General features: G+C 44.6%; 2 protein-coding genes across 2 annotated transcripts in view; one reads left to right on the top strand and one right to left on the bottom strand.

The window, feature by feature from the left end:
• Positions 1 to 2,062, bottom strand: part of LOC137537187 (golgin subfamily A member 6-like protein 7) — a 29,237-nt gene extending 27,175 nt beyond the window's left edge. The window contains exon 1 of the mRNA XM_068259299.1: positions 2,034 to 2,062. Within this exon, the coding sequence (XP_068115400.1) occupies positions 2,034 to 2,046 (13 nt within the window). The 5' untranslated portion in view covers positions 2,047 to 2,062. The remainder of the gene's footprint in view (positions 1 to 2,033) is intronic.
• A 291-nt stretch (positions 2,063 to 2,353) lies between these two features.
• The window catches only part of LOC137537186 (uncharacterized), a 274,266-nt gene continuing 254,307 nt past the window's right edge, over positions 2,354 to 22,312 (top strand). The window contains exons 1-2 of the mRNA XM_068259298.1: positions 2,354 to 2,417; positions 8,180 to 9,124. Coding sequence (XP_068115399.1) covers positions 2,405 to 2,417; positions 8,180 to 9,124 — 958 coding nt within the window. The 5' untranslated portion in view covers positions 2,354 to 2,404. The remainder of the gene's footprint in view (positions 2,418 to 8,179; positions 9,125 to 22,312) is intronic.

Below are 22,312 nucleotides of genomic sequence, written 5' to 3'. Positions count from 1 at the left end.
GAGCTTTTGAACCCGAAACTGCACAGGATCGATCTCCTAAAGAAATTATACCCTCACATTGTGTTCTGGCCGCCATTCATACCCAAGAACTTCCAGAGTTAGCTGAAACCTTACAATCTTTTCAGCAAGACTGACCCCAACAAACACCTATGGGTCTCCTATTTGTACCTTTGCACTTACGCCTACAGGTGCTGCAGATGTTCCATGATTCTAAACTGCCAGGACACCCAGGGGAAGTGAAAACACTGAATCTGTTGTCACGTGATGTTAGGTGGCCTTCCATGAGCAAGGACTATAAGGCTTTTGTGGCAGCCTGTCCTACCTGTGCCCAAAGTAAAGTGTCCTGGGCTGCCCCTTGGGGTCAGCTCATGCCATTACCCATTCCACCCAGACCGTGGTCCCATCGGTCGATGGACTTTATAGTTGATTTACCTCAGACGGTAAAAACGTGATTTGGGTGGTGGTTGACAGATTTAGTAAGATGGCACACTTTGTTCCACTCCCTGGGTTGCCTTCAGCCCAGGAACTGGCTAAATTGTTCATTGTACACATATTTCACTTGCATGGAATCCCAGAAAATATTGTTTCAGACAGGGGGGTTCAGTTTGTTTCACGATTTTGGCGTGCCTTTTGTGAACTTGTGGGAATCAAGTTGTCCTTTTCTTCTGGGTTTCATCCCGAGACCGATGGGCAGACTGAGAGGACTACTCAGTCATTAGAACAATACCTTTGTTGCTTTTTATCAGATTGTCAAGAGTCATGGTCAGAATTTTTGTCATTTGCTGAATTCGCATTTAATAACTTGCCTAATACCTCCACCAAACTGTCTCCATTTTGGATGGTCACTGGTCAAAACCCCAAATTTACATGTTTTCTGTCAACCAATTCCTCTTTTCCAGCTTTAGAGGAGTGGAGCACTCACTTCCAACAAATGTAGCCACAAGTGCAGCAAAATTTGAAGGAGGCAGTGTCCAGTTAGAAACTGTATGCTGAGGCCCACAGATCTCCAGAGTATGAGTTTTCTCCAGGAGATCTGGTGTGAGTACCTACTCGTAATATCCCATTGAATCAATGCCACATAGAATTAAGGCAGTTCTGAAGGCGAAAGGGGGTCAAACACCGTATTAGTATAGTGTTCCTAATAATCCTTTAAATGAGTGTATAACAAGTACGTCCACCCCGACCTCTGCTCTGCCCGATATATAACAAGTATGTCCACCTCGACCTCTGCTCTGCCAAATATATAACAAGTATGTCCACCCCGACCTCTGCTCTGCCCAATAAATAACAAGTATGTCCACCCCAAACTCTGCTTTGCCCAATATATAACAAGTATGTCTACCCCGACCTCTGCTCTGTTAAATATATAACAAGTTATTCCCCCCCCCCCCCCCCCCCGACCTCTGCTCTACCCAATATCTAACAGGTATGTCCACCCCGACCTCGGCTCTGCCCAATATATAACAAGTATGTCCACCCCGACCTCTGCTCTGCCCAATATATAACAAGTATGTCCACCCCGACCTCTGCTCTGCCCAATATATAACAAGTATGTCCACCCGACCTCTGCTCTGCCCAATATATAACAAGTATGTCCATCCCGACCTCTGCTCTGCCCAATACATAACAAGTATGTCCACCCCGACCTCTGCTCTGCCCAATACATAACAAGTATGCCCACCCCGACCTCTGCTCTGCCCAATATATAACAAGTATGTCCACCCGACCTCTGCTCTGCCCAATATATAACAAGTATGTCCACCACGACCTCTGCTCTGCCCAATATATAACAAGTATATCCACCACGACCTCTGCTCTGCCCAATATATAACAAGTATGTCGACCTCGACCTCTGCTCTGCCCAATATATAACAAGTATGTCCACCCCGACCTCTGCTCTGCCAAATATATAACAAGTATGCCCACCCCGACCTCTGCTCTGCCCAATATATAACAAATATATATATATATATATATATATATATATATATATATATATATATATATATAAATAACAGCAATCACACAATTACCTCTTCCAGCCATATGGTTACTCCACCTCCTGCAACTGCTCCTCCTGTGTTACATCACTTCCCCTTTTGGCTCTATTTGATCTTGTCTGTGCGTTCCACCTGAGAGAGGCGACATTGCCATCTTGTGGTAATTAGGCTAACTGCAGCCTCTGTTTGTGGAATCACTTTCACTCAACCATATAACTGGGTATAGGTAATTGCACAAACAGACGCTGCAGTTAGCTTATTTACCACAAGATGACATCACACCGCCCAAGTGGAACGCACAGAAAGGAAGTAAGGAAGTCAAAAACAGGAAATTATGTAAAACAGGCAGAAATTCATGCGACACAGGCCTTCTAGAATTATTTTGGAGGAGGTGGAGAGAATCCATGGCTGAAAGAGGTAATTGTGTGATTGCTGTAGTATATATTGAGGCAAGCAGAGGTCAGGGTGGATATACTTTGTTACAGAGGAGGTCACAGTACAGCTGTCACTATCTTGATTACCAGGGTTGCCACCACATACCAACACATTTAAGTTATACAGGTTCTGGGGCTACTCACATATTCAGTGCCTAAACTGCATCTATTTAGCCACAAGGCATGTATAATTCATATGTGTTGGTATTTAACTCTCTCTCTCTCTCTCTCTCTCTTTCTCTTTCTCATCATTCAGTCATATCACATAGCTATGTCCCTTCAGTGCTGGCATCTCACCTTCCTAGTAATAATTCAGTCACATCACAGAGACAAGAGAAGATGTATATGGAATATAGCTATGTCCCTCCAGTGCTGGCATCTCACCTTCCTAGTAATAATTCAGTCACATCACAGAGACAAGAGAAGATGTATATGGAATATAGCCATGTCCCTCCAGTGCTGGCATCTCACCTTCCTAGTAATAATTCAGTCACATCACAGAGACAACAGTAGATGTATATGGAATATTGCCATGTCCCTCCAGTGCTGGCATCTCACCTTCCTAGTAATAAATCAGTCACATCACAGAGACAAGAGAAGATGTATATGGAATATAGCCATGTCCCTCCAGTGCTGGCATCTCACCTTCCTAGTAATAATTCAGTCACATCACAGAGACAACAGAAGATGTATATGGAATATAGCCATGTCCCTCCAGTGCCGGCATCTCACCTTTCTAGTAATATTTCAGTCACATCACAGACACAAGGGAAGATGTATATGGAATATAGCCATGTCCCTCCAGTGCCGGCATCTCACCTTCCTAGTAATAATTCAGTCACACCACAGAGACAAGAGAAGATGTATATGGAATATAGCCATGTCCCTCCAGTGCCGGCATCTCACCTTCCTAGTAATAACTCACATCACAGAGACAAGAGAAGATGTATATGGAATATAGCCATGTCCCTCCAGTGCTGGCATCTCACCTTCCTAGTAATAATTCAGTCACATCACAGAGACAGGAGAAGATGTAGATGGAATATAGCCATGTCCCTCCAGTGCTGGCATCTCCCCTTCCTAGTAATAATTCAGTCACATCACAGAGACAAGAGAAGATGTATATAGAATATAGCCATGTCCCTCCAGTGCTGGCATCTCACCTTCCTAGTAATAATTCAGTCGCATCACAGAGACAAGAGAAGATGTGTATGGAATATAGCCATGTCCCTCCAGTGCCGGCATCTCACCTTCCTAGTAATAATTCAGTCACATCACAGAGACAAGAGAAGATGTATATGGAATATAGCCATGTCCCTCCAGTGCTGGCATCTCACCTTCCTAGTAATAATTCACATCACAGAGACAAGAGAAGATGTATATGGAATATAACCATGTCCCCCCAGTGCTGGCATCTCACCTTCCTAGTAATAATTCAGTCACATCACAGAGACAAAAGAAGATGTATATGGAATATAGCAATGTCCCTCCAGTGCTGGCATTTCACCTTCCTAGTAATAATTCAGTCACATCACAGAGACAAGAGAAGATGTATATGGAATATAGCCATGTCCCTCCAGTGCTGGCATCTCACCTTCCTAGTAATAACTCAGTCACATCACAGAGACAAGAGAAGAAGTATATGGAATATAGCCATGTCCCTCCAGTGCTGGCATCTCACCTTCCTAGTAATAATTCACATCACAGAGACAAGAGAAGATGTATATGGAATATAGCCATGTCCCTCCAATGCCGGCATCTCACCTTCCTAGTAATAATTCAGTCACATCACAGAGACAAGAGAAGATGTATATGGAATATAGCCATGTCCCTCCAGTGCCGGCATCTCACCTTCCTAGTAATAATTCAGTCACATCACAGAGACAGGAGAAGATGTATATGGAATATAGCCATGTCCCTCCAGTGCCAGCATCTCACCTTCCTAGTAATAATTCAGTGACATCACAGAGACAAGAGAAGATGTATATGGAATATAGCCATGTCCCTCCAGTGCTGGTATTTCCCCTGTATAGCCTCTTCTGCCCCTAACATGGTCATATTACCCCCGCAGTGTAGCCATATGCCCTCCACAATACCACCCTTTGGTACTGCAGCGCCTCCCTGAGTTCTCAAAGTTGTCATCTCTCTTCCCTCCTGCACAGCTCAGTTAGGCTGTTTGAGATGTGATTGTTCGTATGTTTAAAGTGAACCCGAAGGGTAAGTGAATAGATGAGATAAACAATTATATTTATCCTTCTATTTCTAAAAATTATTTTTATTTAACCTCCCTGGCGGTATTAGTATTTACAGATTTTAGGGTCTAAAATCGGTGCATTTTTTTGCATGCTTTTAGACTAAAACTGGGAAAAAATCATGCTGCCGCTTGTGAGATCTGCACGAGCCCAGCACTTATTCACCTCCCTGCAATTCTTCCTCTGTCATCCGGGTGGCTCTGTAACCCTGTAGTGAGGCTGCCGTCTGTCGCCATTATGACAGAAGGTGATCACACGAGAGGGATCCAGAGCCTCTAAGGACCAGAAGTAGAATGGCTGCCGGCTTCTGGATCCCAGGGGGAGGTGAGTTTAAATGCCTCCTGTGCTTAAAGAGGAACTTCAGCCTAAACAAACATACTGTCATTAAGTTACATTAGTTATGTTAATTAGAATAGATAGGTAATATACTTTTTTACCCACCCTGTTTTAAAAGAACAGGCAAATGTTTGTGATTCATGGGGGCTGCCATCTTTGTCATGGGGGCAACCATCTTTTTGGTTGAAAGGAGGTGACAAAGAGCAGGAGACACAGTTCCAACTGTCCTGTGTCCTGATCACCCCTCCCAGCTGCACACGCTAGGCTTTAAATGTCAAATTCAAAATGTAAAAAAAAAAAAAAAAATTGCACCAAAACAGCAGAACGAGAGCAACAACATCAGAAATCCCATCATGCTTTGCACAGCATCAGGGGACAAAAGCCCGGGCAGTTTTCTTCTGTGCAGCTAAAAATGAGGCTTGGATAAGAGAAACAAAGTTCTGATGCTGTGAAACTGTTAAAGAAACACCAAGGGCTTGATTCACAAAGCGGTGCTAACCTACTTAGCACGTCTAAAGTCTTTAGGCACGCTAACCAGGGTGCTAAGTAGGTTAGCACCGGTTTTCTCAATTGAGAAATCCGGTGCTAACCTACTTAGCACCCTGGTTAGCACGTCTAAAGACTTTAGACGTGCTAAGTAGGTTAGCACCGCTTTGTGAATCAAGCCCCAAGCCTTTTCAGTGCTGCTGAGTCGGTTTTTAGTCCGGAGGTTCACTTTAAGACTCTGCATAGATTTCCCAGCGGCTACCCTGAGTCAGGCTCGGGATTCGGCTCATGGCTTCTTTTTTCCACCCCAAGCCTGACTTGGGGTTACTGCCAGGGCGGCTAAGTACCCCAGGATTTTATTTTATATGTAAACATTTACAAAGTAGGTTGAATGTTTTACAGTCTCTTATCAGTGGCAGCCTATTAAAGGTAATCATACATCTAGTGATTTGGCTGTGCAATTGACCATTTGATTCAATCATTTTAGAGAATCGAGAGAGAATCCAATGTGTTCCAGAATGCCCAATCAATGAAAAGTGGCTGATATGTCGAATCGACCAGCTTAATCGATCAAGCAGGATGCAAGATATCAGTCATTGGGTGCATTACGTGCCCACTGAACACTGTGCATTCTGTTATAATTTAAGTAGGCCTCAGTTACTTGGCCTGAGTTTTATGTAAAAGGCTTGTCCGCAGAGTATGTCTTTAAAATAAATAGAGTTCTTGTGATACACGCAGATACTGAGAACATGTTCCTAAAAGAAGGCCACCGGCCTACTCTGACCTCAACACGTACACCACAGGAACAGTAAACATAGGCCATGTTTTCTAAATACCAAATTCTTGTAAGTATGTCAAGAGCCTCATTAAATATTAATCGAGTAGGTGCGTATTATAACACCACGAGGGGGCTCCACCAATAGTCTGGTCTAGGGGATGGCGAAGATGATGTCACATTTAACTCTTTCCTATCCGCTATTAAAGATGCGGGACGGGCGGACAGAGGGCATTCTCTCTCTGATTCCTGCTATGCTTCCTACTTTAATGCTGACTAGAACCTCTAAGTATTTCATTCCTTGCTGTAATCTGATATAATGTATGCTGTACATAGGTAGTCTAGAGTAACGTAGTCTAGAAAGAAGGTAACTCAGGAGAAGGGTTAGCCACGAGCTGTAACGCCAAGACCTTAAACATGAGGGTCTGCTTTGCTAGGATGTGATGAACTATATCTGTATATATGTTTCCTGAATAAATAACGTGAATACTGAAGAAGCCTGAAAAAGTCTATCTCCTGCTTGCTGTGATGAGTCGTGTGTGCAACTCTTGCTGATGAGTTTGCTGGTGCCGGAAAAAAGATGATTTATAACAGTTTATAACACATTCTTCCAGGACTGCATGAAATAACAGCAGCATGTCCTCGAGGACACTTTTGGGATGGCCTACCTCTGCCTGTCATTTTTTCTTATTAGGGTACTGTGCCTGCAACAAGTGAAAAGTAATGCAGTGGAGGTGCTACTATGCCTGCAACTGAATGTGGCAACAACAATAGCAGTAGTGTACACAGCTCTGGTAGTAAGTGGGCCGTGTAGTGTCACACACCGAGATGCAATAGGTCAAACACAAGATAGTGGTAAATAAGGCTCTGAAGTAGTAGTTCTCTGATTGTGCCTAAGGTGACACACAATTATATCAGTAGTGGGCACAGCTCTGGGTGTCAGTGGGCTGTGTAGTGCCATACACTGAGATACGCAATAGTTCAAACACAATACAGTGATAACAGAGGTACTGGAGCAGTAGTGATAGTACTCTGCTTGTGTTATGTGGCACACAATTATATATCATTAGAAGTGGGCACAGGTGTGGGTCAGTGCCAGTGGGCTCTGTCTGTGGACTATCAGACACTGAGATACGCAACAGTTCAAACACAATACAGTGATAACAGGGGTACTGGAGCAGTAGTGATAGTACTCTGCTTGTGTTATACGGCACACAATTATATATCATTAGAAGTGGGCACAGGTGTGGCTCAGTGCCAGTGGGTTCTGTCTGTGGAGTATCAGACACTGAGATATGCAACAGTTCAAACACAATACAGTTAAAGTACAGCGGCCCTGGAGTACTATTCTGCTTGTGTCTAATGTCACAGACAATTATAGTAGTGGGCACTGGGCACAGCTCTGGGTCGGTGCCTGTGGGCTGTGGAGTGACCCCCCCCCCCCCCCAAAAAAAAAAATACAGCAGAAGGATGAAGTAGCCCTTAGGACTGTTTGGGGTGCTTTAACAGCAAGTCAGTCAGCGAGTATCAAAATAAACAGGCCTAGCTAATGCTTTCCCTATCTCAGCAATGTGTCTCTCCTTTCCTCTCACTATTCCAGCTGAAGTCAGACTGAAACAAGGCCAACGTGAGTGCATTTATATAGGGGGCGGGGGGGGGGGGGGGCGTCCATGAGGGAATGCAGGATGAATGGCTACCATGTGCCTGCTGACTGTAATATAAGGGGTCAAAGTTTAGCCCAATGATGATGTATGGAGGCGGGTCGAATATCGCTATGTGCTTGCAGTGAGTACGAATACCTGATCTTTGCCGAATAGTGATCACTGGCGAAGCGTTCGGGCCATCTCTATTTATTACTGCTAATATCTTACAGCTATAATTTGTTATCCTTTTCAGAGCTGAGATCTGAGCTCAAAGAACAAGAGACGTATGTGAGGAGTGATCAGCTGTCTATGGAGGAGGGTAACACAGTAACTACAATTAAGGAAGAAGAAGAAGAGACGTTTGAGAGGATTGATAAGCAGTCTATGGAGGGTTTATTAATAAGAGTGATTAAAGAAGAAGAAGAGACATATGTGAGGGGTGATCAGCAGTCTATGGAGGAGGGTGACATGATTGGAACAATTAAAGAGGAAGAAGAAGAGACATATGTGAAAAATGATCAGCAGCCTATGGAGGGTTTAATATTAAGAGTTATCGAAGAAGAAGAGACATATGTGAGAAGTGATCAGCAGTCTATGGAAGAGGGTGACATGATGGGGACAAATAAAGAGGATGAAGAAGAGAGGAGTGATCAGCAGTCTGCAGAGGAGGGTGACATGATTGGAACAATTAAAGAGAAAGAAGAAGAGACATATGTGAGGAGTGATCAGCAGTCTGCGGAGGAGGGTGACATGTTTGAAACAATTAAAGAGGAAGAAAAAGAGACATATGTGAGGAGTGATCAGCAGTCTATGGAGGAGGGTGATATGATGGAGACAATTAAAGAAGTGATATATGTGAGGACAACTAAAGAGGAAGAAGAGACGTATGTGAGGAGTGATCAGCAGTCTATGGAGCAGAGGGACATTATGGAGGCAGTTAAAGAGAAAAAAAAGAAATACCTGGAGAGTGATCAGCGGTCTACACAGGAGGGTGACGTGATGGTGCCAATTAAAGAACAAGAAGAAGAAGAGATGTATGTGAGGAGTGATCAGCAGTCTATAGAGGAGGGTGACATGATGAGGACAAATAAAGAAGAAGAAGAGAAGACATATGTGAGGAGTGATCAGCAGTCTATGGAGGAGGGAGACATGATGGGGACAACTATAGAGGAGGACTCGCTTACCGAGAGCAGAACAGGTGAGTAATCAACAATGAAATATCTTTTTTAGTTATTATGACTGTGTCACTGCTCACAGACTGGACATATTAGGGGTTATGCTATGTACTCATGTTCGATTTCTCTGATCTAAAACCATCAATCTTCACTATATTTGGTGATTTTGAATACTCAGTTCTGTTTTATGGAGAGAGGAGTTGGTGGATAAATGAGAAAAAACCCACTACATCTCACTGTACAAATACAATGCTGATTACGTGAAGACTTTCCAACTCTGAGAGTCACTCACTAAATTGTAGGTGAGAAGGGTGACTGGACATTGGACACCCTAAAAAGAAAAAGCACAGAGACAATGGGAGCCCCAATAACGCATTATGTCACATAATAGAGAGTAGTATAAGTTGAAGAAAGTTAGTACTCATAAAGGGAGCTTGCAAGCAGGGCAACCAACCACTAGAAGCAGGTGGAACTGCAATGACTCAGCAAACTGGTAGAGTGGGTGACAGGCAAAGCTTCAGCAACAGATCAGGCTCTTAAAGGCAGACAAAGGTTCAGCAACAGACCAGGCTGTCAGACAGGCAAAGCTTCAGCAACAGATCAGGCTCTGACAGGCAAAAGTTCAGCAACAGGTCAGGCTCTGAAAGGCAAAAGTTCAGCAACAGGTCAGGCTCTGACAGGGAAAGGTTCAGCAACAGATCAGGCTCTGACAGGCAAACGTTCAGCAACAGGTCAGGCTCTGCCAGGGAAAGGTTCAGCAACAGATCAGGCTCTGACAGGGAAAGGTTCAGCAACAGATCAGGCTCTGACAGGGAAAGGTTCAGCAACAGATCAGGCTCTGACAGGCAAAAGTTCAGCAACAGGTCAGGCTCTGACAGGGAAAGGTTCAGCAACAGATCAGGCTCTGACAGGGAAAGGTTCAGCAACAGGTCAGGCTCTTACAGGCAAAGGTTCAGCTACAGATCAGGCTCTCAGACAGGCCAAGGTTCAGCAGCAGATCAGGCTCTGACAGGGAAAGGTTCAGCAACAGACCAGGCTCTCGGACAAGCAAAGGTTCAGCAACAGATCAGGCTCTGACAGGCAAAGCTTCAGCAACAGATCAGGCTCTTAAAGGCAGGCACAGGTTCAGCAACAGATCAGGCTGTCAGACAGGCAAAAGTTCAGCAACAGGTCAGGCTCTGACAGGGAAAGGTTCAGCAACAGATCAGGCTCTGACAGGCAAAGGTTCAGCAACAGATCAGGCTCTGACAGGGAAAGCCTCAGCAACAGATCAGGCTCTGACAGGGAAAGGCTCAGCAACAGATCAGGCTCTGACAGGCAAAAGTTCAGCAACAGGTCAGGCTCTGACAGGGAAAGGTTCAGCAACAGATCAGGCTCTGACAGGGAAAGGTTCAGCAACAAGGTGGATTCTCAGACAAGCAGAAGTCGGTAGCAGTCGTGCATAGCAGAGGTTGGCAACGGATCAGGCTGTTAGGCAGGCAGAGGTCAGCATCCAGAATACAAACAGGCAGACACTTGGTCGGGTCACACAGGAGTACACACACGCGCACGCACACATGCGCGCACACACACGCTGCAACACAGCAGCACGTGATGGTGGCACTCTCCAGACTTGTATAGGCCTTTTGGTTTAAGATACATAACGCATCACGTGCACCCGCATACATGCAACACGCACATACTTGAAGATATGTGCAAAACAGGTTCCTCACACGCAGGCAATGCTTACATCACCCCATGCAGTGCGCTTGTGCATAGAACACCACACCCCCATTCCTGGGAGCCCAACAAACGGCACTAGGACCCCTGCTGGCATCCATCTGTAGCAGCTGCCTCACTTGGATAGGTAACCGACCGCGACAATTACACATTCTTCACAGATGATCTGAACCAGGTTTACAGGTGATAAACAAACCACCTCTGCATTCAATGTGCACAACCTTCTGATTCACAACAGCTCTGCGCGGAGTGCTTATGTAGAGTATAGACCAGGCATGGGCAAACTCGGCCCTCCAGCTGTTACGTAACTACAAGTCCCACAATGCATTCGCCTTTATGAGTCATGACTGTGGCTGTCAGACTCCTGCAATGCATTGTGGGACTTGTAGTTCCTTAACAGCTGGAGGGCCAAGTTTGCCCATGCCTGGTATAGCACTACTGTGTAATTCAATTTGTAGTCCCCATCCTCAAATTTAATAACGTATCAAATTAACTGATTTTATGACCAAAGGGATTTTGAAAATCATGTAGAATTGCTACAGGAGCTGACAATAGTTACATGTGTTAAAGCAAATCTGAAGCAAAAATAAACTTACAGTATGATATGATGAATTGTATGTGTAGCACAGATAATAAATAGCACATTAGTAGCAAATAAAAGTCGTATGTTGTTTTCTAGTACAGGAGGAGTAAGAAAAAAACAACAACTTGAGTTGTCATCTATGCAAAATAGCTTCTCTGAACTAGTAACCAACTTGGTCCTGTTTTTTGAAGAGCTTAAACAGCCAAGAAACAGTGAGAGACAGCTTGATATAAGGTTGAAAGTTCCAAGGATCTATTTTCTGCTTTGCCTAAAATACAGAGGCCCAAATGCAATTAATTTTTTCTCCTTAGTTTTCTCCAAGGTAATATTTTCAAACTTGTCAGTAAAATGACATTTAAACCACCAGCGAGCAAGAAGATACTCAAAATAATTTTAATAGTACTTTTTCACCTATTCGTTTAGTATTTTTTTCAGTTGCAAAGTGCTGAAAAGCTATTCTGAAAAGAAGTTTTAAAAATGATCTCCTAGGAGAAAACTCTGGAGAAAAAGTTAATTCCATATGACCCAGAGTGTGGATTCTAAACTGCAACGGTGACAGTCTGTTGCAATGTTATAAATAAAGCTGAAAAAAACAACTGAAAATAAAAATACTGTATGAGACTCTTTGTTTTGCTACTAATATTCTATTTATCATTCACTGTACACATACAATTCGTTATCTCATAAGTTTATTTTCACGTCAGATTTTGCTTTAGGCTGGTTTCACACCAGGACGTTGCGTTTTAGGGGACGTTATGGTCGCATAACGTGCCCCTAACGCAACGCCTGATGCTCTCTGATGTGGACGTCAGAGTGAGCCGCGTTCTGCAGCTCACTCTGGCGTTCGTGATGCCGTGATGCGTACTCTTGGACGCATGCGGCATCACGTGGTCCCGCCCGGCCAATCGCCGCACAGAGCGACCGCTCCAGGAAGTAAACACTGCACGTCACTGAGTGCAGTGAATATTAATTAGCCATGTGCCTGGCCGCTCTCTGCTCCTCCCCAACATTACTGAGCATGTGCAAGCAGTCTAACGCGGCTCTGCTGCTTATAAAGTACTGCATGCAGTACGTTGTCTTATGGCGCAGCGTTAATAAGTAACGCAACGTGGGCACTGTGAACAGCCCATTGATTTTTTCATTGCTGTGCGGTGGGCTGCGTTACAGGCTGCTCTAACGTGCGCCTGTAACGTCCCACTGTGAAACCAGCCTTAACCACTTCGGGACCACAGTCTTTTCGCCCCTTAAGGACCAGAGCCTTTTTCTCCATTCAGACCACTGCAGCTTTCACGGTTTATTGCTCGGTCATACAACCTACCACCTAAATGAATTTTACCTCCTTTTCTTGTCACTAATACAGCTTTCTTTTGATGCTATTTGATTGCTGCTGCGAGTTTTACTTTTTATTATATTCATCAAAAAAGACATGAATTTTGTCAAAAAAATGACTTTTTTAACTTTCTGTGCTGACATTTTTCAAATAAAGTAAAATTTCCTATACATTTGAGCGCGAAAGTTATTCTGCTACATGTCTTTGATAAAAAAAAAAACATTCAGTGTATATTTATTGGATTGGGTAAAAGTTATAGCGTTTACAAACTATGGTGCCAAAAGTGAATTTTCCCATTTTCAAGCATCTCTGACTTTTCTGCGCACCTGTCATGTTTCATGAGGGGCTAAAATTCCAGGATAGTACAAATACCCCCCAAATGACCCCATTTTGGAAAGAAGACATCCCAAAGTATTCAGTGAGAGGCATGGTGAGTTCATAGAAGATTTTATTTTTTGTCACAAGTTAGCGGAAAATGACAGTTTGTGACAAAAAAAAAAAAAAAGTTTCCATTTCTTCTAACTTGCGACAAAAAAAAATGAAATCTGCCACGGACTCACTATGCTCCTCTCTGAATACCTTGAAGTGTCTACTTTCCAGAATGGGGTCATTTGTGGGGTGTGTTTACTGTCCTGGCATTTGGGGGGTGCCTAATTGTAAGCACCCCTGTAAAGCCTAAAGATGCTCATTGGACTTTGGGCCCCTTAGCGCAGTTAGGCCGCAAAAAAGTGCCACACATGTGGTATTGCCGTACTCAGGAAAAGTAGTATAATGTGTTTTGGGGTGTATTTTTACACATACACATGCTGGGTGGGAGAAATATCTCCGTAAATGACAATTTTTTTATTTTTTTTACACACAATTGTCTATTTATAGAGATATTTCTCCCACTCAGCATGGGTATGTGGAAAAATACACCCCAAAACACATTATACTACTTCTCCTGAGTACGGCGATACCACATGTGTGGCACTTTTTTGCACCCTAACTGCGCTAAGGGGCCCAAAGTCCAATGAGTACCTTTAGGATTTCACAGGTCATTTTGAGAAATTTCGTTTCAAGACTACTCCTCACGGTTTAGGGCCCCTAAAATGCCAGGACAGTATAGGAACCCCACAAATTACCCCATTTTAGAAAGAAGACACCCCAAGGTATTCCGTTAGATGTATGGTGAGTTCATAGAAGATTTTTTTTTTTTGTCACAAGTTAGCGGAAATTGATTTTAATTGTTTTTTTTCACAAAGTGTCATTTTCCGCTAACTTGTGACAAAAAATAAAATCTTCTATGAACTCGCCATTCTCCTAACGGAATACCTTGGGGTGTCTTCTTTCTAAAATGGAGTCATTTGTGGGGTTCCTATACTGCCCTGGCATTTTAGGGGCCCTAAACCGTGAGGAGTAGTCTTGAAACCAAATGTGGCAAAATGACCTGTGAAATCCTAAAGGTACTCATTGGACTTTGGGCCCCTTAGCGCACTTAGGGTGCAAAAAAGTGCCACACATGTGGTACCGCCGTACTCAGGAGAAGTAGTATAATGTGTTTTGGGGTGTATTTTTACACATACCCATGCTGGGTGGGAGAAATATCTCTGTAAATGACAATTATTTGATTTTTTTTACACACAATTGTCCATTTACAGAGAGATTTCTCCCACCCAGCATGGGTATGTATAAAAATACACCCCAAAACACATTATACTACTTCTTCTGAGTACGGCGATACCACATGTGTGACACTTTTTTGCAACCTAGGTGCGCTAAGGGGCCTAACGTCCTATTCACAGGTCATTTTGAGGCATTTGGATTCTAGACTACTCCTCACGGTTTAGGGCCCCTAAAATGCCAGGGCAGTATAGGAACCCCACAAGTGACCCCATTTTAGAAAGAAGACACCCCAAGGTATTCTGTTAGGAGTATGGTGAGTTCATAGAAGATTTTTTTTTTGTCACAAGTTAGCGGAAAATGACACTTTGTGAAAAAAAAAACAATACATATCAATTTCCGCTAACTTGTGACAAAAAATAAAATCTTCTATGAACTCATCATACACCTAAAAGAATACCTTGGGGTGTCTTCTTTCTAAAATGGGGTCACTTGTGGGGTTCCTATACTGCCCTGGCATTTTAGGGGCCCTAAACCGTGAGGAGTAGTCTTGAACCCAAATGTCTCAAAATGACCTGTGAAATCCTAAAGGTACTCATTGGACTTTGGGCCCCTTAGCACAGTTAGGCTGCAAAAAAGTGTCACACATGTGGTATCGCCGTACTCAGAAGAAGTAGTATAATGTGTTTTGTGGTGTATTTTTACATATAACCATGCTGGGTGGGAGAAATATCTCTGTAAATGACACATTTTTTTATTTGTTTTACACACAATTGTCCATTTACAGAGAGATTTCTCCCACCCAGCATGGGTATGTGTAAAAATACACCACAAAACACATTATACTACTTCTCCTGAGTATGGCGATACCACATGTGTGACACTTTTTTGCAGCCTAGGTGCGCTAAGGGGCCCAACGTCCTATTCACAGGTCATTTTGAGGCATTTGTTTTCTAGACTACTCCTCACGGTTTAGGGCCCCTAAAATGCCAGGGCAGTATAGGAACCCCACAAGTGACCCCATTTTAGAAAGAAGACACCCCAAGGTATTCCGTTAGGGGTATGGTGAGTTCATAGAAGATTTTATTTTTTCTCACAAGTTAGTGAAAAATGACACTTTGTGAAAAAAACAATAACAATCCAATTTCCGCTAACTTTTGACAAAAAATAAAATATTCTATGAACTCATCATACACCTAACAGAATACCTTGGGGTGTCTTCTTTCTAAAATGGGGTCACTTGTGGGGTTCCTATACTGCCCTGGCATTTTACGGGCCCAAAACTGTGAGTAGTCTGGAAACCAAATTTCTCAAAATGACTGTTCAGGGGTATAAGCATCTGCAAATTTTGATGACAGGTGGTCTATGAGGGGGCAAATTTTGTGGAATCGGTCATAAGCAGGGTGGCCTCTTAGATGACAGGATGTATTGGGCCTGATCTGATGGATAGGAGTGCTAGGGGGGTGACAGGAGGTGATTGATGGGTGTCTCAGGGGGCGGTTAGAGGGGAAAATAGATGCAATCAATGCACTGGGGAGGTGATCGGAAGGGGGTCTGAGGGGGATCTGAGGGTTTGGCCGAGTGATCAGGAGCCCACACGGGGCAAATTAGGGCCTGATCTGATGGGTAGGTGTGCTAGGGGGTGACAGGAGGTGATTGATGGGTGTCTCAAGGTGTGATTAGAGGGGGGAAATAGATGCAAGCAATGCACTGGCGAGGTGATCAGGGCTGGGGTCTGAGGGCGTTCTGAGGTGTGGGCGGGTGATTGGGTGCCCGCAAGGGGCAGATTAGGGTCTAATCTGATGGGTAACAGTGACAGGTGGTGATGGGGGTGATTGATGGGTAATTAGTGGGTGTTTAGAGGAGAGAATAGATGTAAACAATGGATTTGGGAGGTGATCTGATGTCGGATCTGCGGGCGATCTATTGGTGTGGGTGGGTGATCAGATTGCCCGCAAGGGGCAGGTTAGGGGCTGATTGATGGGTGGCAGTGACAGGGGGTGATTGATGGGTGGCAGTGACAGGGGGTGATTGATGGGTGATTGACAGGTAATCAGTGGGTTATTACAGGGGAGAACAGATGTAAATATTGCACGGGCGAATTGATAAGGGGGGGGGGTCTGAGGGCAATCTGAGCGTGTGGGCAGGTGATTGGGTGCCCGCAAGGGGCAGATTAGGGTCTAATCTGATGGGTAACAGTGACAGGTGGTGATAGGGGGTGATTGATGGGTAATTAGTGGGTGTTTAGAGGAGAGAATAGATGTAAACAATGGATTTGGGAGGTGATCTGATGTCGGATCTGCGGGCGATCTATTGGTGTGGGTGGGTGATCAGATTGCCCGCAAGGGGCAGGTTAGGGGCTGATTGATGGGTGGCAGTGACAGGGGGTGATTGATGGGTGGCAGTGACAGGGGGTGATTGATGGGTGATTGACAGGTAATCAGTGGGTTATTACAGGGGAGAACAGATGTAAATATTGCACGGGCGAATTGATAAGGGGGGGGGTTCTGAGGGCAATCTGAGCGTGTGGGCAGGTGATTGGGTGCCCGCAAGGGGCAGATTAGGGTCTAATCTGATGGGTAACAGTGACAGGTGGTGATGGGGGTTATTGATGGGTAATTAGTGGGTGTTTAGAGGAGAGAATAGATGTAAACAATGGATTTGGGAGGTGATCTGATGTCGGATCTGCGGGCGATCTATTGGTGTGGGGGGGTGATCAGATTGCCCGCAAGGGGCAGATCAGGGGCTGATTGATGGGTGGCAGTGACAGGGGGTGATTGACGGGTGATTGACAGGTGATTGACAGGTGATTGACAGGTGATTGACAGGTGATCAGGGGGGATAGATGCATACAGTACACGGGGGGGGGGGGGGTCTGGGGGGGGGTCTGGGGAGAATCTGAGGGGTGGGGGGGTGATCAGGAGGGAGTAGGGGGCAGATTAGGGACTTAAAAAAAAAATAGCGTTGACAGATAGTGACAGGGAGTGATTGATGGGTGATTAGGGGGGTGACTGGGTGCAAACAGTGGTCTGGGGGGTGGGCAGGGGGGGGTCTGAGGGGTGCTGTGGGCGATCAGGGGGCAGGGGGGGGGAAATCAGTGTGCTTGGGTGCAGACTAGGGTGGCTGCAGCCTGCCCTGGTGGTCCCTCGGACACTGGGACCACCAGGGCAGGAGGCAGCCAGTATAATAGGCTTTGTATACATTACAAAGCCTATTATACACTGTTGCAGCGGCGATCCGGATGCCAGTAACCCGCCGGCGCTTCCGAACGGCCGGCGGGTTACGGCGAACGGGGGGCGGAGCCAGTCCCCGGCGGCTGATCGCGTCACGAATGACGCGATCGCCGCATAGCCACTCCCGCAGCCGCCCCCGCCGATGGGCGTATTGCGGTCGTTTGGGACCGGTCTTTGCCGCCGCCCATCGGCTGGGGGCGGTCGTTAAGTGGTTAAAGAGAAACTCCAACCAAGAATTGAACTTTATCCCAATCAGTAGCTGATACCCCCTTTTACATGAGAAATAGAATGCTTTTCACAAACAGACCATCAGGGGGTGCTGTGTGACTGATTTTGTGCTGAAACCCCTCCCACAAGAAGCTCTGAGTACCGCGGTACTCTTGGCAAACTGCCACAATGTAACAATGATCACAGACAGGAAATGGCTGTTTACAGTTGTCTGTAACAGCCAGAACAGCTAGAAACAGCTACATAACCTGCCCACAGTAACAATGTCACCATGTAATACATGTCAGAATGTGAATCTGGGAGAGGAAAGATTTTACAATGAGCAAACACTGACTAAATCATTTATACATAATAATTGTAAAAATGAAGCACTTTTTTTATTACATTATTTTCACTGGAGTTCCTCTTTAAGTTAACACTCAGTTGCGCTTGTTTAAGCAAACTACAGCTCATAAAAATGATTACTTTTTTATAATGTACAAAAATATATATTCAAACGATATATGAATGTCAGTTTGCAAAATAGCTCAGCTGGATGTCGCAATAGTGATTAGGGAAGGTTGATGAGATGCAAATAATTCTGAGTTGATGCGGGATTATGCAAATTGATATGAAAATGTATGCAATTTGAAAATTGAACCAAGCAACTCCTAGAAAGGTGGAATTTGAGCAGTCCATTTTCAAGCTGCATACATTTTGCATATACAAGCATCAACACAGAATTATTTGTATCTTACTGACCATCCCTACTAGGGACACAATCACACATCAGGCTTTATACTTACAGATGTTTATTTATATATAAAAGATTCCTGTGTACACATCAGATATACAGTCACAACCAGATGTGTATATCCGACTTTAAAAATATGATAACTGCTTAACTGCAGCAGCACAATTAAGGCCTCCTTTCCAATAACTGTTGATAGGCAGTGAAATGCCTCTCAAACTCTCTCAACTGCTCACTGGTGCCTGGTAACTGCTTCTTGCTACATGATAACTGCTTACTTCTGCCTGGTAACTGCTTGCTGAGCACACAGCTCAACAGTTCGTGGAAAGGAGGCCTAAGGGCCTGTTTCCACTACACGCAGATTGGATGCAGAAAAACTGACTCCAATGAATGCCTATGGGAAAATCTGCATCAGAAAAACTGCGTTTAGTGGAAACAGACCCATAGACATTCATTGGAGTCAGTTTTTCTGCATCCAATCTGCATGTAGTGGAAACAGGCCCTAACTGTTTCTTGATTGATTGATTATTGCATTTTTGTGGACTAAGCTCTGCTTTTACTTTACTATACACACAAGTTATTTATGGTGACTGTTATCTGAGACGTAGGCCTGGTGCTCACCAAAAAACGCTAGCAGATCCGCAAAATGCTAGCAGATTTTGAAACGCTTTTTCTTCTTTTTCTTTTTCTGCAGCGTTTCAGCTAGCGTTTTGCGGTTTTGTCTAGCAGTTTTGGTGTAGTAGATTTCATGTATTGTTACAGTAAAGCTGTTACTGAACAGCTACTGTAACAAAAAACGTCTGGCAAACCGCTCTGAAGTGCCGTTTTTCAGAGCGGTTTGCGGTTTTCCTATACATAACATTCAGGCAGAAACGCATCCGCAATCCAAAATCTGCAGCAGCCCGGGAGTATGCGTTTCTGCAAAACGCCTCCCGCTCTGGTGTGCACCAGCCCATTGAAATACATTACCCTAGCGGATCCGCACCCGCAAGCGGATCGCAAACCGTAGCGGAAACGCTCCGGTGTGCACTAGGCTGTAGAACATTTTATCACTTTTTTTTCAATTACAGTTTAAATGTATTAGGACTCTAAGTGGGTACATTTTTGTATGACCCAAAAATGCTCCAGGAATGTATGTATGATACAAGCATTAATAACACCGGACAGAATAGCCGAGGTTAGCGCTCTGAACATAGAGATACATGGGGCTTGATTCACAAAAAAGAGTGCTAACTGATAGCACGGCTGTTTTCGCGCGCGCTTTCGCATGATTGTGAATTTTTGTGCGTAAATGCAAATTTTAGCGCACAAATTATATTGTTTTCGGGTGAAAAATGTGCATTTGCGCACGAAAATTCGCAATCGTGCGAAAATGCGCACGAAAACGGCCGTGCTATCAGTTAGCACTCTTTTGTGAATCAAGCCCATAGTGTTCATACACTGTCTTGTATTGACTTGAAGAAGTGGACAGGTCCTGCGAAACATGTTGTCTATTGGTTTCAAAAAATAAAAATATTTACCTCCTATCACAAGGTAAAGCTGTTCCTATTGCTTCCCTTCACTTACTACATAATGTATCCCATACTGGGACACCTCCTCCCATCCAGCATTCGCCATGACTTCTAGACATGACCATCACTATAGGAGGGAGTGCCTGGTGGTAACGAAGTTATGGGGAAAAGAAGAAAAAATTCTTAAAGTGAATGGGAACCGCATTTAAAAAAATGAGACAGATACTTACCCAAGGAGAGGGAAGGCTCTGGATCCTATAGAGCCTTCCCGCTCCTCTCCTGGTCCCCTCGTTGCAGTGCTGGCTTGCCCGGTAGCAGTATTTGACTAAATTAGTCAAATACTGCTTTACCCGGCCGAAGGAGGCTTCAGAAGTCTTCAGGGAGCCCGCTCCTGAAGAAGGGCGGCCCTGTACTGCACCTGCGCAAGCACGCTCTCTTGCACGCTCACGCCTGTGTAGTATGGAGCTGCACGTCTTCAGGAGGACACGGCTCCCGAAGACTTCCAAATACCCTTTCGGTGGGGGATTGAAACGGGGGGGGGGGGGAGCCAGCACCAGATAGAGAGCACCGAGAGAGAGGACACGGAAGGCTCTATACGACCCAGAGCCTTCCCTCTCCTTACGTAAGTATTTGCTTTATTTTTTTTAAAAAATGTGGTTCCCATTCACTTTAAGAACAAAGTGATGCCATGCCCCCCCAAAAAGCTCTATTTAGGGCTTATTCACATCTAGGACGTTTTCGGTCTTTTCTCAAACGCAGGCGCTTTTCAAAATCGCCCACAAAACACTTGTGCAATGAATCTCTATGAGAAGGTTCATAGCAGTGCGTTTCCGTCCACTTTGTGCTCTGCAAAGCGCTGCCTGGACCATTTTTGAGGCGATTTTGCCTAAATGGAAGGTATAGGAAAAATGCAAAATGCTTTCAAAATCGCTTTGTGCAACGATGGCGGCCTTTTTTTTAAGAATTAATACTTTGTATTTATTCTTTTCTGGGTCAAAGAGTTTACTTCCTGACTTATGTCAGGGAGTGAATGTAAAAAAAATCGCTCTGAAAAAGCACATAGAAAAACGCTTTAAAAAAAAATGCAGCGCGCAGTGGAGCGCCGGGAGGCACTAAAAATAATCCCTCGCAAAACGCTTGCATTTGCATTTTCGAATTTTAGATTTGAACAAGGCCTAAATGTAGACCTTCCAGTGCCAGCAGGGAAAGAGAATGGTCTTTTATGCAAACGTATGACAGCGGCTACAATGGAAATAGCTAGATCTTGGCTGAGCACAGAGGTACTATGGGAGAGGATACATTCAAGAATAAACTATATAGACTATATCACTGACTTAGGCCTCTTTCACATCAAGACGTTGCGTTTTAGGGGATGTTAAAGAGAACCCGAGGTGTGTTTAAAGAATGTTATCTGCATACAAAGGCTGGATCTGCCTATACAGCCCAGCCTCTGTTGCTATTTCAAACCCCACTAAGGTCCCCCTGCACTCTGCAATCCCTCATAAATCTCAGACGTGCTGTGAGGCTGTGTTTACATCTGTAGTGTCAGTCTCAGCTGCTCCCCCGCCTCCTGCATAGCTCCAGTCCCTGCCCACGTCCCTTCCCTCCAATCAGCAGGGAGGGAAGGGATGCAGGCGGGGACTGGAGTTCTGCAGGAGGCGGGGAGAGCAGCAGACTGACACTATAGAGATAAACACAGCCAGCTCTGACAAGCTGTTTGTCAGCAGCGTGGCTGTGATTTATGAGGGATTGCAGAGAGCAGGGGGACCTTAGGGGGGTTTGGGATAGCAACAGAGGCTGGGCTGTATAGGCAGATCCAGCCTCTGTATGCAGATAATATTCTTCAAACCCACCTCGGGTTCTCTTTAAGATCGCATAACGTGCCCCTAACGCAATGCATGGTGGTGTTGAAGTTGGACGTCAGATTGAGCCGCGTTATGCCGCTCTTGGTGGGCTGTTTTCGTTCTATCTATACTGATAGAACAGCCGTTCCAGGATAGTGATGGGAAGTCCGGATCTTTTCAAGGATTCGGATGATTCGAATCGGATCATTGAAAAGATCCGGATCTTTGAACCGAATCATTTGAATCATTTTACTAGGGAAGCAGACTGGGGGTGAAATGACTCGCAGGACAGGACTTTCCCTGCACTGTACATTCTGTATGTTCCTGTTTCTTCCAGACAGACATCCACTGTGAACCAAATCGTTCATTGTGATGATCCGGATGATTCGACTCAAAAAAAAGATCCGGATCAAATAAACGATTCATTCATG

Source organism: Hyperolius riggenbachi, chromosome 10 (assembly GCF_040937935.1).
Source record: "Hyperolius riggenbachi isolate aHypRig1 chromosome 10, aHypRig1.pri, whole genome shotgun sequence".
In the NCBI taxonomy this organism is placed as follows: domain Eukaryota; kingdom Metazoa; phylum Chordata; class Amphibia; order Anura; family Hyperoliidae; genus Hyperolius; species Hyperolius riggenbachi.
Note: the sequence above shows the minus strand (reverse complement) of the source record. Positions and strands in the feature narration are given on the sequence as shown.